General features: G+C 32.9%; 2 protein-coding genes across 4 annotated transcripts in view; one reads left to right on the top strand and one right to left on the bottom strand.

Annotated features, from left to right (window-relative positions):
* The window catches only part of LOC139497284 (uncharacterized), a 64,414-nt gene extending 62,499 nt beyond the window's left edge, over positions 1–1,915 (bottom strand). Inside the window, exon 1 of the mRNA XM_071285469.1 lies at positions 1,827–1,915. Within this exon, the coding sequence (XP_071141570.1) occupies positions 1,827–1,835 (9 nt within the window). The 5' untranslated portion in view covers positions 1,836–1,915. The remainder of the gene's footprint in view (positions 1–1,826) is intronic.
* A 13,442-nt stretch (positions 1,916–15,357) lies between these two features.
* The window catches only part of LOC139497287 (pulmonary surfactant-associated protein D-like), a 43,021-nt gene continuing 40,013 nt past the window's right edge, over positions 15,358–18,365 (top strand). For 2 of the 3 annotated variants that reach the window (XM_071285472.1, XM_071285475.1), the window contains exons 1-2: positions 15,358–15,451; positions 16,095–16,126. In XM_071285472.1, the coding sequence (XP_071141573.1) occupies positions 15,367–15,451; positions 16,095–16,126 (117 nt within the window). In that variant the 5' untranslated portion in view covers positions 15,358–15,366. Of the gene's footprint in view, positions 15,452–16,094; positions 16,127–16,986; positions 17,066–18,231; positions 18,253–18,365 lie in introns of all 3 variants that reach the window. The other variant, XM_071285473.1, reaches the window with a different exon arrangement.

Genomic DNA, 18,365 nt, shown 5'->3' on the forward strand with positions numbered 1-18,365 from the left:
CTTTTTATAATCATGATAATTTTAGAATGTTCCCTTTTTATTAACATTCTATTTAATGAAATATTCTTATTCTTATGTATATAGCATGTATAGTGAATGCTTATAAATAAAAAAAACAACAACCTTCTAACAATTTTTCTACAGGACTAAAATACCTGTTGCACTGAAAATCAATGAAAATAATATAACATTATTTTTATTCGAAAAATTTCAAACAAAATAATTATGTCAGATCACTGTTAACACTTGTATGTATATAAGTAAAGTAAATTCATAACTGAATATCAGTTACAATATTTATACAGTGAAATCTGTAAACCAATCTCATTCAGGACTGAAGTTCAAAATGCAATACAGCATTGAATTTGAATTGTATTCGAAGTGAATTGCTGCTACTGCATATATTCCTTTGTATGTTTTTTATAGTTGAACATGTTGAAAATACATATATTGTCATTGATTGTTGTTAAACCACATTATTCATTATCCTTATACATGTATCTCGTGTGCAATGGCAAGTGGTTGAACTATCTTTAAATCGCAATAAACTGGCTGTATAATGCAAAAAAAACTATCACCGCTGATTTCCAATCAAAACTAAACCAAAAGTTGTCCATGCAAGGGAAATAACTCTGTATACACAAAAAGGAGGGTTATTTATAAAAATTAATTTTGATATGAACACAGCTTTCTAGATTTATTTATTGGACCTAATTATTTAATTAATATATTAAACTAAATAAAAAAAGTACATTTTATGGCTGTATAACGTTCCCTTGTATTTTTTTTAAACGAATGCAACTTTCAAACCCTTGTTTGTACCTCAAATATTTCATCGTATTCCCGAAAATTATAATATACAGAATCATGAATATTCATAACATATCTATCATAAGCAATCAGAACCTTCTGAGACTTAACAAGTTAATAGAAGGCCGTAATCGGAGGTCACCCAAAGATTTTATTTTTACACACTTCTGGGAACAATTATTTAGGGTAATTTAGAGTTATCTCCCATTGGTTTGCCATACCTACCTTATCTGTACGTTCCGCATAGATCGGACAGGCGCACCACCAAGTGGTGTATTTAGGATTTTGCTATATATATATATACACGGGTCATAATCACAGGGTTGACACTACTAAATTCAATCATTGTCAAATTGTTCCCTATTGTAGTATTTAAATCAGTAAGACTTTCTTAGATAACAATACGAATACTAAAAATCTGGACTTAAAAAAAGGCGTATAGATATACATGGTATAGTTTTCAATTTGTTAGCGGGCATGACATAAAACAGCGAATAATAGCATTAAACTCCATTCCAGGACCTTTTGTTTTCCAAAAAATAATTATTATTCAAAATAAAACCAAACATGTTCACCGTTTGCTCAACACGTGTTGGAAATTCAGATTCATACATTTTTGTCATGTGGTAATGGACAGTCACATGACAGATTCGGAACTGGCCTATACTATAGATAAACATGCCAACGCAGTGCATTACCACATGTGCCAGACTCTTGTTCTGTTGACAGAGCATATATATCTGATAACAAAACAGGAATACTGTATTTATAGACATCATATAAATGATAACAATACAATGTCATTAAATTTGTAATAACTACTACACATTGTAATAACTACACATGTACATGATGTACTATATATACATTTTGTACACACTTGGTCCTTTTGTCCAACCACTTATCTTGTGGATCTATGCAAGAAATCGTACTCTGAAATTTACATTTTTTGCAATTTAGTGCAGATTGGTTTGCTTCCAAATTCAAATGTGTATATGTAAATGCAAATATCCAACCTTTGACATTATTTGAAATCCGTAGCTTGGTTAAAAGTTACACACGTGCTAGTTTAAACCGCCACAAGGGAGATAACCAAAGACTTGGATGGCTACAAAAGCAAGATTTATGCCCCGAGCTCGTAACGTTATCTGACGATACTCATTCCTGATATGATTACATGTCTATTTCAGGATAAGTTTAAACGAATCAGATATTTGTAGTTCACTGTGTAAAAGAATAAATAAATAAATCGATAATATTATGTTGGAGTCAGCATATTTGATATATCAGAGGTTGAAACCAAATCAAGTTAGATACTAGACAGTAGTCTTTATTTATCAAGTTTAATAAAAAGGTGCATATGTTTAAAGATATATGTCAGCGTCTTGGTGGTGTTACTTATTTATTTATTTGATAGGCTTATAGTAGTAGCGAGCGTTGAAAACGTAGCAGTTCGTTCCCTCCAACATTTTCCGAAGAATCCAAAGGTTATATTGCAAGGAAAATATAATACTGCTTTTCAAAATACCATTAAAGTATTAAAACTAGATAAAATGTCTCGTCCTTCGTCGATCCCTGTTGGTTGACTCATGTAAAACAAAAATGTAAGATTTATTGCATTCTGCACCGTTAGCCACTAGTCCGAAGCCCCAGACTAGTAAGTATGCAATAGGACTAGTGAAAATTTATATATAGTCATATCTATAGGGACAAGTTTTGATATCTAGTTTCCAGACAAGTAGATGAAACAGTTTTTGGAGTAGACTCTTATTGTTGATGGGGCTTTTTCAAAATGTGTCCATATTCTTGTACGGCTGACCTGTGAGGTAAAAACGGCTTCATCATCAATCTGTTCAATTGGTGTCCTACATATAGTGCAACGTCAGTTCTATCAAGGATTTGTACAGTACTATACGAATCCTTGGTTCTACTATACTTGCAGAATAAGAAAAAAGGAATAGGTCAGTGGACTTTTTTTGAAAATCGTGGTCAAAGTTCTAAAATGACCCCAAACTATATGAACAACTTCAAAAATATAAAAAAAAAATGGATATTAAAATAGACATCTTTAAAACTACACACATCTTACAATTTTCTGTTTTAAGGTAGAACATATACTGTGGATTAATATTATAAATTTATCTTTATGTTTTATATATCTTTTATTAATATAGCGTACTTGATATTTTGTCAACTACATAACGAAAAACGTTTTTGCTTACTATAATATAACTTCTGACACTCCATGTTTATCTAGGAAAGGTAGAGCAGTGCTGATCCAGAACTTTTTGTAACGAAGGGGACACTGACTGACATAATAGGAGGCGCTCCAGTCACGCTTCAGTGACTTCCCTATATAGTCAACCAAATCCCCCCTTGAATCCGTGCCTATTTAGTGGTAGCCCCTCATTATTAAGGGGCCTGATGGGTTATTTTCGATCTTCGTGATCGGGGCTTTTTCGCTGTCGTGATCCGTGAATCAACTCGTGAATCGTAATGAGACCCCTCATCAGGCCCCTCATTATTTAACTGGAATATTTTATCAAGATAAAAATGGAAAATCTCGTCCATACTTATATCATTATAACATGTATAATCAATGTTCTGTGTTTTATAGAAAAAAAGCACAGTATTTGTGATGTCGAAGTATGATCAAGTATCAGTGTTATTTAATGCCTCAAAGTGTGGATACGTCCACTAGATAAGTTAATAACGGTCAACTACTAGTACATGTACATAACAATTGACGTTTTAAAGTATAGGTGTTAATAAAATAAAGCTTTATCATATTTCAACTTTTTTGTTATAAATGATTGAAAAGATACGTATCTAAGAAATTTGAAAAGACAAAAATGATATAATAGATATGGGATGTACATGATTCTTCTAAAATCATATTTTGTACCCCTCATCCTCTTTCTCAAAATTTTGGCGAAAAAGACTGACTTGATTGGTCGTGAAATTTGAAAACTGGATTACCCAAAAACTGTTCATTGTAAATACACAATTTGATATTTTCCACTTGTATTACATGTTTTTGAAATAATTCCTGAACGAGATTTCAACAAGACTTAAATGTCAGAAGAATAAACCCTTAAGTATATATCTTATTTATTAACTATAATTTTGTAAGAAAATGGTGTTTACATATTGAGATGTAATACAGATTAGGAGGCAGATCCGTACAAAACTTAATTTCATTAAAAACAAATTGTGAGTAATCTGAACACAAATGATAATCTGTATTTAGATGTGAAGAACAATTATCATGATGGAAGGGGAAATATTAAAGTATTGTCCTACATAATGGCAATAGTAGTATACCGGTGTTCAAAAGTCATAAATCGATTGAGAAAAACAAATCGGGACCAAATCATAAACCGATGGAAACACACTAACCACAAGAGGAAAACAAAGAAGAAACAGGAGCACCGAAGTGCAACAAAAACAAACGCCGACACAAAGAAACGAATCATCTGACAACAACTGCCATATATCTGACTTGGTACAGGACATTCCAAGAAAAAATGGTGGGTTGAACCTGGTTTCAACGCGTCATGTTAAACCACCGCACTACTACAGCGCCTAACAATATCGCTAGAACACTAAGTGATAGAAACACAACACAATATTAACGCAAGATAAGTCACAACAGAGAAACACGTAAACAAATTATACAACAGTCGACACAACATGCAAACCAAAGAACAACGTTAACAACAAACCATTAACGACCACAGAACATCATAAACAGCGACGCGACTATATATATACGTAACCAACATGCAATTTCGAACCCCATAGAACTATCCTACAATGGTCAATGACTTCATATGTGGGGTAGAAGGGAAGATGTTTTTGTTTCTCTTCATACAAATGATATAAATAAACCCCTCATAGATATCAGGATTGAAATTTTGTATTTTTGCCAGACGCGCGTGCGTTTCGTCTGCAAAAAAAACTTAGCAGAGATGCTGGAATAAAAAAAAGTTTAAAAAAAACAAATAAAGTACGAAATTGAAGAGCATTGAGTACCAAATATTCTTAAAAGTTTTGATAAATACACACAAGGCAATCCATTCCTGAGGTAGAAAAGCCTTAGTATTTCAAAAATATAAAGTTTTGTAAACAGTTGATTTCCAATTAAGACCATACCAATGATGATCCATGTCAACATAGAACACATATTGTCTCTCAGACACACACTTAGTAAAAAAAAAAAGGCGAAGTTTTGATTAAAAACCATTGGAAAGCTCAAAGATTCATTGTGTTTCAAACTAATTATCTCATAATAAACGAGTAGTTGCTATTCTGTTTACACGATTTTTGAATAATAATAAATAAAGTTAAAAGATTGAATTGGCAATACGGGGGGAATAGATCTCAATATTGAAGACAAAATATGTACTCTGAAAAATATGTACAGTCCTAATGTTGATTCTTCCAACTTCTATGACAAATTCACGGAAATAACAAATCTCTATCGAAGTAAGCTAATGTAGTATTGTGGTGACTGTAAATTTCATTCAGAATTTCAACCTTGATACTCATCACTATAATGATATAACCAATCCAAGATCTAGAGATTTTTTTTTAAATAATAGAATATATAAAAAGTTCCGAATATGCAAAACTAATAAAACAACAAATTACTGACACATTGGAGCAATATGTAATGCCAGTGCATAAGAGGATGCTTTACATGGCATCCATAATTAAGATATCTAATTTGCAATTAATTAGACACCCTTTTCATTGAATTAGACGTAGGACTTTTTCATATCCAACATTACCTAAAAAATAGAAGTGATCAAACAGCTGACTGATGAGATACAAAAACTAGAAAAAAGGTCAGTACATAAAACAACCTGGGTCAGATGGTTTAACTGCATCAATTCTTAAAGTATTTTTGATAGACATTGGAAAGTTTGGCTTGAGATCAATATATTACGCATCTCAAATAGGGGAGCGTAAATCAGGAAAAGAGTTATTACATGTATTTGGAATAAGGCAAGTCAGTAATAAAGGCAACAGTAGTATAACGCTGTTCGAAAGTCAAAAATCGATGGAGAGAAAACAAATCCGGGTTACAAACTAAAACTGAGGGAAACACCTCAACTATATAAGAGAAAAACAACGAACAACAAAAACACTAAAGTTCAACAAAAAACCAAACGACAATGTAACACACACATAAACGAACTATAAGATAACAACTGCCTATTTCCTGACTTGGTTCAGAAAGTATGAAAGCCAAGAAGGCTCACCTATATTTCAGAATTAAGAATCCGGCATTCAGAATTCGGCATTCAGAATTCGGAAATCATTTTTTTTTAATGTAATAAATATAGTTATAATTGTAATACTCAATATTTGGTGTTATTATGATATGAAAATTACTTTGCCTGTCTTCGTGTAAACTGCTTCACCTTATATAAATAGTGTATATTTATGGTTTTTCCATAAGCAATTGAGGAGAGTTCGCATTTTGTCTGATATTTGTGATTTTGCTTGTTTTGAATCGAACCATGCAAGTCTGTGGTTCAAACTGTCTCCCTCACCACCTTCCCAACATACACCCTGTTCTGTTTTTATTTCTTTTGTTCCAATAACACCTTCAAAACATGTTCATTAAATGATAAATACCCCCACCCCCTTTCGAATGTATCTATGTTTAAAATAGCAAGAAACCCTTTATAAATCAATCAACAAGTGTACTATAATTGGTCAATCAATTATCATTTTTTCGGACTCGTACTCTGCTTTTTTAACTTATAAAAAAAATACCCATAGTTCTGGAACGAACAATCAGAATTTTACCAAAACCTGTACAGATCGTTTTACCGTGCCGTGGTCACATTGTACTGGATAACTCGAACGGACGCCGAACGAATGAAGTTTTTCGTTAACAACAAAAATATCCGTTACAAGTCCGTTTGTGTAATGACTTAATAAAACGGACGCGTAACGAATGCTTATGGGAAAACACAGGACGAGTACCAAATAAAACCAACACACACCCATCGGAAGCGTACCGGATAAAATGGACGAACAAGATCACGGATGTATCACTGACAAGTAACGAATACAAAACGGAACCGGAACGGACAAGTACCGTAAAATCGGAAGCCTACCGCGACGTTCAACGGAAACTTCATCCGCTGGATACCCGTTCAACGGAAACTTCATCCGCTGGATACCCGTTCAAAGTTTTGAATATGCTCAAAATTTTCCACCGGACAAAGCGAACGTTGTCGGATAAAACGGACAGGTATAGATATATCACATCGTATACAACAATATATAGCGGGATCCCAGTCTTGTCCGTTGGACTGACTTTACAAACGGACTATTACCAGACGAATGACGGATAAAGCGAAAAAGATAACGGACGATTCACGGTGAAACAGATGTGTAGCGTTTGTAAACTGGATTAGAGACACAATGAAATATAAAATAATATACCTGTTTTTTAGAATTTATGATGGATTTTAAATTAAGATGAATGAAGTCGTTGTACCAGCTTTTTGAAAGAATGAATTTAATCGGATAATACAGGTACTTCAAAAAACATTTCGTCACATGTGTATTATGTTGTTGATTTGCGCTATGCAAACTTCTGTTCATCCGTTGTATCCGGTACTAGTCTGTTGCATGTCCGTTTTATCCCGTACTAGTTCGTTGCATGTCTCTTCTATCCGGTACTTGTCCGTTACATGTCCGTTCTATCCGATACTAGTCCGTTGCATGTCTCTTATGTCCGGTACTATTCCGTTATACCTAGGTCACACATTCACGGATCAGCTCGCCGGATTCACTACGGATTAAATTCCACGGACGATCCCTGAAATGCAGTTTCCGTAGTCTGCTACGGATCCGATACGGGGGCACAACGGTATGCCTACGGGTTTTGACGTTACTACCAATGATAATGAAGGACGGGGTTCATGTTGGCGACATCTGTGATACGGGTTCTTACGGTAAGACACTGTTTAATAAGGAAATGACACTATAGGTCATCATACGGTCTTAATGTATGAGCAAAGTCAATACCGCACATAGTCAGCCATAAAAGGCCCCGAAATGGCAGATGTAAAACAATTCAAGCGAAAAAAAACTAACGGCCTTATTTGTGTGAGCGAAAAAACAAATATGTTACCCATCATCAAACAATATTCATTAAAAGTGTTGAATAGAACCAATTGTTATAACACGATCGTGTGTGTGTGTGCATGTGTACATCCCTTTTCATATATAAAACTGCTTAAAAGAAATTGGTACTAAATAAACTCATCATAGATACCAGGATTTAAATTTCATATTAACGCCAGACACGCATTTCGTCTACAAAAGACTCATCAGTGACGCTCGAATCATTCACTTGGAAACCCATCATAAACACCCATGACACTTACTAAAGAGGAAATCCTTGATAATCATAAGATGTTCTATGTTCCTTTGGAATTTCAACCACAGTTGAAGAACTGGATCTTTCATGATCACTGTATGTGATACCTTAATTACATATGTGTCATTACAAACAACGGTATAATTGCTCGCCCCCTCCCCCCCCCCAATTGCACCAAGAAACCTCTCTCTTAATTTTTATACAACCGCAAAAATTTTAATTTTTCGTCGTATATTGCTATCACGTTGGCGTCGTCGTCGTCGTCGTCGTCGTCCGAATACTTTTAGTTTTCGCACTCTAACTTTAGTAAAAGTGAATAGAAATCTATGAAATTTTAACACAAGGTTTATGACCACAAAAGGAAGGTTGGGATTGATTTTGGAAGTTTTAGTTCAAACAGTTTAGGAATTAGGGGCCAAAAAAGGGCCCAAATAAGCATTATTCTTGGTTTTCGCACAATAACTTTAGTATAAGTAAATAGAAATCAATGAAATTTAAACACAAGGTTTATGACCATAAAAGGAAGTTTGGGATTGATTTTGGGAGTTGAGGTCTGAACAGTTTAGGAATTAGGGGCCAAAAAGGGGCCCAAGTAAGCATTATTTTTGGTTTTCGCACCATAACTTTAGTATAAGTAAATAGAAATCTTTGAAATTTAAACACAAGGTTTATGACCATAAAAGGAAGGTTGGGTTTGATTTTGGGAGTTTTGGTCCCAACAGGTTTTTAGGAATAAGGGCCCAAAGGGTCCAAAATTGAACTTTGTTTAATTTCATCAAAAATTGAATAATTGGGGTTCTTTGATATGCCGGATCTAACTGTGTATGTTGATTCTTAATTTTTGGTCCCGTTTTCCAATTGGTCTACATTAAGGTCCAAAGGGTCCAAAATTAAACTTAGTTTGATTTTAACAAGAATTGAATCCTTGGGGTTCTTTGATATGCTGAATCTAAAAATGTACTTAGATTTTTGATTATTGGCCCAGTTTTCAAGTTGGTCCAAATCGGGGTCCAAAATTAAACTTTGTTTGATTTCATCAAAAATTGAATAATTGGGGTTCTTTGATATGCCAAATCTAACTGTGTATGTAGATTCTTAATTTTTAGTCCCGTTTTCAAATTGGTTTACATTAAATACCAAAGGGTCCAAAATTAAACTAAGTTTGATTTTAATAAAAATTGAATTCTTTGGCTTTTTTGATATGCTGAATTTAATCATGTACTTAGATTTTTGATTATAGGCCCAGTTTTCAAGTTGGTTCAAATCAGGATCCAAAAATTATTATATTAAGTATTGTGCAATAGCAAGAAATTTTCAATTGCACAGTATTCAGCAATAGCAAGAAATCTTCAATTGCACAGTATTTTGCAGTAGCAAAAAATTTTCAATTGCACAGTATTGTGCAATAGCAAGAAATCTTCAATTGCACAGTATTGTGCAATAGCAAATATTTTCAATTGCACAGTATTGCGCAATAGCAAGAAATATCTAATTGCACAATATTGTGCAATAGCAAGAAATTTTCAATTGATTGGAGTTATCTTTCTTTGTCCAGAATAGTAGTTGAATCAACTTAAATCATTGTTTTTTACAATGCACAATCTATATTCACTTTTACTACCAACTGATAAATTAAAACACTCTTTACCATTCAGTGATAACAAGCAGTTTTTGTTACATTTTAATATTTTATGATGTATTTAAATGAGTAGTTATTGTTGCAAACTCCATTAGAAATTTTAATTGAGATCAGTTTTGAAAAAAGGGAAAGGGGGATGTGAAAAAAAATGGTGGTGGTGGGGGAGGGGGGGGGGGGGTAATTTTTCTCATTTCAGATTTCATAAATAAAAAGAAAATTTCTTCAAACATTTTTTTTGAGAGGATTAATATTCAACAGCATAGTGATTGCTCAAAGACAAAAAAATTATTTTAAGTTCATTAGACCACATTTATTCTGTGTCCAAAACCTATGCTGTATCAACTATTTAATCACAATCCGAATTAAGAGCTGAATCCAGCTTGAATGTTGTGTCCATACTTGCCCCAACCGTTCAGGGTTCAACCTATGCGGTCGTATAAAGCTGCGCCCTGCGGAGCATCTGGTTGACATTTGTTTTTATAGTGATTAAGATTATTGATATTGTTTTTATAGTGATTACGATTATAACACAATGTTGACTGCTGAACCCTTATTTTTGACATTTTTAACAATTATGTCTGTGAGTTTTGTTCACACATCGTTGTCAATATATTGGAATTTAATGCGACTCTCATACGTGTGAGAGGTTTAGCTAGCTTTAAAACCAGGTTTAATCCACCTTTTCTACATTAGAATGTGCCTGCACCAAGTCAGGAATACGACAGTTGTAATCCATTCCTTTGATGTGTTTGAGCTTTTGATTTTGCCATTTGATTAAAGACTTTTCGCTTTGAATTTTTTTCGGAGTACAGTATTTTTTCTATTTTAATTTTTTTCTAGAGATTGCTTGAAACAGATGTGGATTCTTAAAAGATGGGGGAAAGATACCGGAGGGACAGTCAAACTCATAGATCGAAAATAAACTAACAACCCCATGGCTAATACCGGTAATCAAAAAAGACAAACAGACAGATAATAGTACACAAGACACAACATAGAAAACTAAAGACTAAGCAACGATATAAAATAAAAGATCCATAAGAGTACATACAAAGGTGTCAGTATTCACCTCAGAAACTTACAAAACCTTTGAATAGACTTATTAAGAAGGGATATAATTACGATACTGTTGTCAAGTCATTAAAGATTGCATATTTTGGCGTTAATATTGAGTCACTGATAAGGTCTTTGCATCGGAACTAAACACATTTATTCTAAAAACAGTTGTTGGCATGACACGGGTTATGTTCTTCTCATATATATGTTATGATGGTATGATACTAAACCCCTAACGGGAAGGATTTTGCCTGATGTTCATATGATGAAATCATAATCTTTCAGTCAGTTTAATTGAAGTCTGGAGCTGGCATGTCAGTTAACTGCTAGTAGTCTGTTGTTATTTATGTATTATTGTCATTTTGTTTATTTTCTTTGGTTACATCTTCTGACATCAGACTCGGACTTCTCTTGAACTGAATTTTAATGTGCGTATTGTTATACGTTTACTTTTCTACATTGGTTAGAGGTATAGGGGGAGGGTTGAGATCTCACAACATGTTTAACCCCGCCGCATTTTTGCGCCTGTCCCAAGTCAGGAGCCTCTGGCCTTTGTTAGTCTTGTATTATTTTAATTTTAGTTTCTTGTGTACAATTTGGAAATTAGTATGGCGTTCATTATCACTGGACTAGTATATATTTGTTTAGGGGCCAGCTGAAGGACGCCTCCGGGTGCGGGAATTTCTCGCTACATTGAAGACCTGTTGGTGACCCTCTGCTGTTGTTTTTTATTTGGTCGGGTTGTTGTCTCTTTGACACATTCTCCATTTCCATTCTCAATTTTATACAATATAAAACTGTTTCACCTTGCAATATTATTAAAAAATTTGACTGTTCTACACTTTACTAAATATTCTCTATTCCAAATTAAGAGACAATTTGAAACAGTTGGTATTGCTTTGTTTCATAAACAAAATAATGAACCACGTAGAAACAAGTATATTGTTTTGGTGCAGAATAAATCAAGCCTCCGAAAATTGAGGACGGTCATATAACCCTATATACATATAAAATTATGAATAGATATCGAGCACTTGCAATCGTTTTGTTTTCTACGTATGTTTGATTTCATGTTATAGATTAAGCTAATCAGTATTTTATCAATCGATTTTACTTGTATAAGAATGATTTTGTTAAGGATCGAATCAGTCAACGAAATAGAACACTCAAGATGTTATGCGTCTGTCAAATTTTCTCTCTTCAAAGTGGTTTTCAAGATAAAAGACTTGTATTTTTACCTTTAAGTTATATCTATAGGATTGTCGTGCAAATTGTTTTCACAGGACGCGTGATCAGACATCTTTTTAAACTAGATACCGCAAAAAAATATTGTAGCCGAGCATGGTCAATAGTTATCAAAGGTACAAGGCTTTTGATTTAATACGTCAGACGTGCATTTCTTCTTCACAAGACTCACCAGTGACGCTAAGATTAGAATAGGTATAAAGCTAAACAAGTACAAAGTTGAAGAGCATTGAGGACCATAAATTCCCGAAGATGTGCCAAATTGTCTCGGTATGTTCATAGTATAAGATTTGTAAAAGTTAACCGCAGGGCCGATGACAGATGACACTTGATGAGACGGACTCACTTGGCCTTTAGGACCAGGTTTGCGAAAACATTAAATCAATTTAGTTTACAGAAATAAGACAAAAGAAAGGAGACATTTAAAAAAAAAACAACAAAGATTTAACATTCTCAGTAGTTCTGAGAGAAATTCAGAATTGTAGCGTCCGAAAAATAATAACATCTATGGTTATGAATAATATCATTGATATTCATTTAAGGTCGATCCTCTTTGGGACAAAAAATATATATCAAGGTTCCATATCGTGTACAAAACTGGTTACATATCCCAAAACTTAACACACAAAACAATATGAGATCAGATTGAATATCCCTTAATAATACCATGCAAACTATATATCAAATATGTAAAGAAAGAAATACAAACGATCTCAAAATATATCCATCAATCTCTCATACAGAGTTATCGATCCTTGCACAAAAGAGAGAGCAATCGTTTAATCGTAAAACAGAATTAGTTTAATCGTAAACAAATTCAAAGATCCAGAAATTTACATGAAATAAAGACTTTTTTGTCAAACAAAAGATATTTAGTTTTTAACTTGCTCTTACATATGTAATATTCTTTATGATCATGTTTATTACATGACTTTTTGTATTATATATCAATCTTGAAATCGATGAAATGTGTTATTTGCACATATCATTCTCTTTATTCCGATTTTATGTTTTACTTTATTGTTATTAAAACTAATGAAGCATAAACCAGACATTTAATGTTATTTTCATATTCAACAGATTTTAAAATCGAAAAAACACAAAGAATAAAATATATCCATCCATGACAACTAATGAACACCTACGCACTAACACCTTACGAACATACTGAAAACAAATTTTGTATTGGTGTTCTTCAAATTCACAATGAGGCCTTCAACATTAAATTATGTCGAATACATATTGGTTATTTATACATGAAATGAATCAGATGGACTGGACACTTTTTAACTTATAATTTTGAATAATTAAAACATGCACCAATAAATCTTAAAAGGAGGACATAAAAAACTGTTTCTCAGATACATAGTACCTGATTTTGTATATATATCCAGGGTTCTGGTAACCTGTACGTTCTGATGAGAAATAACGGTATATTGACTTTTTTTGTATCAATTTGTTCAAAAGAAAGGATTTAGAGATTTAGTATCTGGTAAAAGTTATAATGGCGATGTGTAGTTTGACACGACGGGTGCCACATGTGGAGCAGGATCTGCCTACCCTTCCGGAGCTCCTGAGATCACCAGAGTTTTTTGGTGGGGTTCGTGTTGTTTATTCTTTAGTTTTCTATGTTGTGTCATGTTTGCTGTTGTTTGTTTGTCTTTTTCATTTTTAGCCATGGCGTTGTCAGTTTGTTTTAGATTTATGAGTTTGACTGTCCCTTTGGTATCTTTCGTCCCTCTCTTGAGTTCGTTTTATCTTCCACCATTTAAAGGGGTACTAGCTGTCAAATTCATGGTCACTGATTTGACTTAAATTCTCATATTTGATTTATAACAATGTAAAACATTTATCCAAACTACCAAAAGTCTAAAATAAACAGTTTACAGAGCATGGGGTAGATAATATGTAGGTTCGTTTCGTGTGTATTTTAGTCCAGACGCTATCTAATTAACTATCGATTTGACCTCAGATGACCATATAAGCGATGTAAACATCAATAAAGATATGATTAGATGGAACCAACACGTGCAATTGGATTTTTATAGGTCTTTTTGAGTTTATTTTATAGATTAAAAATATATGTTTTTCATTGTTTTTAACCGTATAAGAATGATTTTATATGGATCGAATCAGTAATCAAATGATTTACCGTAGTTTCACTTCCATTGTTGACAATCTTTTTTCTTTAAATAACCAGTACACGTACAATGCACGCGTTGTCAATCTCTAGCTAGGGGTTATATTGAAGTTCACATGAATACGAATTTAATGAGGTCGACTTATTCACTTGCAAGTGAATAAGTAATTATCAATGTTTCTTCGCTTAATTTGACAAAATTGAACCATTTTGGCTGCTAAAAGCGAATTATTATTTCACTATTTCACTTTCATTATTGATTGAACAAAAAAAATCTTACTTTAGATTTTATATATATTTTATAGCTAGTGCCCCTTTAAGTAAATACTCAAATATGTCAGTTTGATACATTTCTAGGGACGTAGGTGGGGAAGGGGTTCCCTTCAATTCTGTATTCTTTAATTTTTAAGGTGAGTTTTCCCAATTACATGTCTAAAAAATGCGATGTCTGTGAATCTACCTTTAAACATTCCTTAGTGAGAACCTTAATTGGTAAGGTAGTACATGTAGTATGCGGTGATTAATCTGACGTACGTTATTTGTTTTGTTTTGTATCTTTGATACATATATGAAGTGGATCTGTACTTATTTTTACGTCATTGTATTATTGAACAATGCTAAATTTGTGTATTCTTGTCTTTAATTTTTTGCTAATATGCTTGGTCTTTATACAATTTTGTGCTTCTTTGTTACATATTTGTATGTTTATTTTTGTGATAAAAATTATGTTGAGTGCTGTATTTTTGAATTTTTAACTATTATGTTTGTTTTTTTTTTGGTTCACTCATCGTTGTCAATATACAATGTAATTTGAAGTTCAGTATTTTTGTGATTTTACTTTTCGTATGATAATTCTTTTCAAATAATTAATTCAGTATTTGTACATGAAAGATAAGTCGAAAATGTTTTCTTAATGAATAAACAAAGAGAAACATGTTGCTAAACAATTTCAAAAAGATTATTTGTCAAAAGGATAATTTTTTTAACAAAATAATTTTATTGCTTAGAAGAAGTATTTAAATGGATCTCTTAAGAAGTATTCTGCAAAGGATGCAAACACACAAAAAGATGTCAATATATATGCCTCTATGGTATTGCATAGCAGCGCTGTTTGCTATTCAGATTGGTGCTAAATCTACGCATGAGATACTCGGTAAGTTCTAACTTTCAAAAATAAGTTCTACCTTTGATATCATATTATCATTTATTATACTTCATGTCAAAATGCCAGATTTTGATTGATTAATACGAGCGTATTAATTTGACTTTTACCAAAAGATGCATTGTAGCAGAGGAGAAGAATAATTGTGGTCTGAGGCCAGAAACACGAAAATGATTGAATTTAACAGAAAGGAAACATACATCGGAAAAAGGGAGAGGGCTTTTGATACCTTTTATGAAATTCTCCATACATATTATCTTTTACAAAAAGTCATCCTACCACAGTTCACAAGCTGTATATGCCCGTGATTTCGCGGGTGTGTTCTAGTTTCGATAATGTTAATAAGTGTGTTGAGGGACAAGCTACATAAACGTTTTGTCACTGCTTACATGAGGAAGATTGTTCCACAATCCCCTGTAGTGCGCTGGCTTACACGTGATTTTCATATTCATTTTCTCTAGCTGTTGGATCGAAACTTGAGTAATTATTTTAAATACCTTTGTAGATAACTATATCTTTTTACGACTCGGACATTACAATTGATAATTTAACTATCTCGATTGGATAAATCCGATAATCCACTCGTATCAATGTAAGAATCTATATATCTTTTCACGGTTTTTATTTTTTACAGGCAAACTGACAGAACAACAAGATAGAGATGAGGTATGGTATATTCTTAATTAATCATGTGTCTTATTTCTCAGCATATAGATTGTCTTTTTTTCTATTGTCAAGCGATTTCTTAACTCTAATATACGATTTCACCCGAGAGACGCGACAATAAAAGCATATCACTTGATTGATAAAGATATTCATTCTGCATTTATCATTGATAATATTAAACAAAACTCCAGGAAAGATACCAGGCTGAAACATTAGCACGTTTTGTCTTCCTAAGAATTATAAGATAATCTCAATTAAAAAAATAAAAAACGGAATGAAGTTCAAAATTGAAGAGCAGTGCAAAACCTTTTATTTCTGATGGTTTTGACAAATACAACTTAGAGGTATTTTTGTCCACAGAAAGAAAATAAAAACACAAAGTGAAAACAAACACGCTATAAATATCACGTACTTTGACGTAGTTTCTATATTACTGAAAACAAATATACACATCACGATTATTCACTGTATCCTGCTTAGATGATGACAGGACAAACAACGTCATAAACAATTCGCCGTTTCAGAATCTAATGCATTCTGGGTAATATTTCGAAAAGCGTACACCAAAACGTTATGATTGGTTGAAGAACAATCATAAACAAAAGAAATTTAACCAATGACGTGATGTTATTTTAATTTTGGTGTACGAACAAATGAAATTATCCATAGTCGTTTAGATTCTGAAACGGCCAATTATAAAACAACCATTGACGTCATGTAATTTTCATGTTTAGTACGAGCGGGGAAATGACTTACAATACGCTATATTCTAAAGCGGCGAATTTATGATAAGCCTCTGATAGAATCGTAGGAAATATCACTTTTTTATACTTATAAAGATCTATAATATTGAAACACAGGTTGTAAATCGTGTAAAAAGATACAATAACGACAACACAGACTATGTATATGTCGATTTTGGACAAGAACAGAACAAAGGTAAATACATCTTTTATTGTTCTTGTTATTAATAAAATGCAATTACATTGAACGCGTAGGATTTTTTTTAAAAGACAAAGAACCAGTCGTCTGTTTTCGGGCGTAGATTAAAAGGGGGGTTCAGGGAGTTGGAACCCCCCTTTTTTGGGACGATCAATGCATTTGAATGGGGACATTTAGTTGGAACCCCCCTCCCTGGATCCGCCCCTGATTTTTATCATTCATGTTATTCAACCTAACTAATGAAAACAAAAATACGCATGGTAACTTTTGTTTATCCCCGAATGGCAGTTAAAACTTTGCTAAAGCTTGGCGTCTGTTTGATTGTATAGTATGCAAAAATGTTTAGCAAGGATACCATTATTCTTGCACATTTAGAACCGTTGCAGCAACTGTTTGGTGGTTCTGTAGTTGACTTGTTGCAATATTAAATGATTGTACCATTTTAATTTAATCTTATTTTCCAAAGACAGTTAAAATTAACGCCTATCATCTCGATGGACTGTAAATTATTGGACATACCTATCAGAGGTAAATCAAACAACAAACAACATTTCATTTACCAATAAAGATAAGTGCACCCATCAGTGTTCTCTCAATTCAAGATAGATAGAATATATAAAAAAAAATGGCAAAGTTATCAAAGGGAATTCAAACTCAAAATTATAAAAAATAAACTGACAACGTCACAGATAAAAAAAGACACACAAAAGTGTTCAAAACACACCATAGAAAACTAAAAACTATGCAACACGAAACCCCACCGAAACTGAGTTGATCTAAGCTGATCTGAAAGGGTAATTAAGCAGATCAAATATGACCTCCGTCGTATTTATTTCTAAGTAAAAACCTGGTGTAAAGTTGATTAGGTTTGTCACTTTTAATCTAGTAACATTGAAATCATTCAGAAATTAGTAAAAAGGTGACTGAGATGCACGAATAAGTATCGAAATTGATATTTTACAATGTGTCTGTTCTATATTGTAATATTATGTTACAAATGCAGGTTAGGAGGAAGGTTGGTGACTGTTAAAACGTTTAAACCCGCTGCATTTGTTTGTACCTGTTGGCCAGTTAGTGCTTGATTGTTGATATGGTTCATAAGAGTTTTTCGTTTCTCGTTTTATAAACATAGAATAGACTTGCTATATTGTTTGTTCTTACAGATGAACCTTATGAAGTAGTTGGTGAGTTTTAGCACCTCTGTAGTTTTTATAGTTTATACAAGAATGAAAAATCAACTACTAAATATTTCGCCGTTTAAAAAATATAATGAACCCCTGGAACTATTTTCAAAAGC

Source organism: Mytilus edulis, chromosome 12, assembly GCF_963676685.1.
Source record: "Mytilus edulis chromosome 12, xbMytEdul2.2, whole genome shotgun sequence".
Classification (NCBI taxonomy): Eukaryota; Metazoa; Mollusca; class Bivalvia; order Mytilida; family Mytilidae; genus Mytilus; species Mytilus edulis.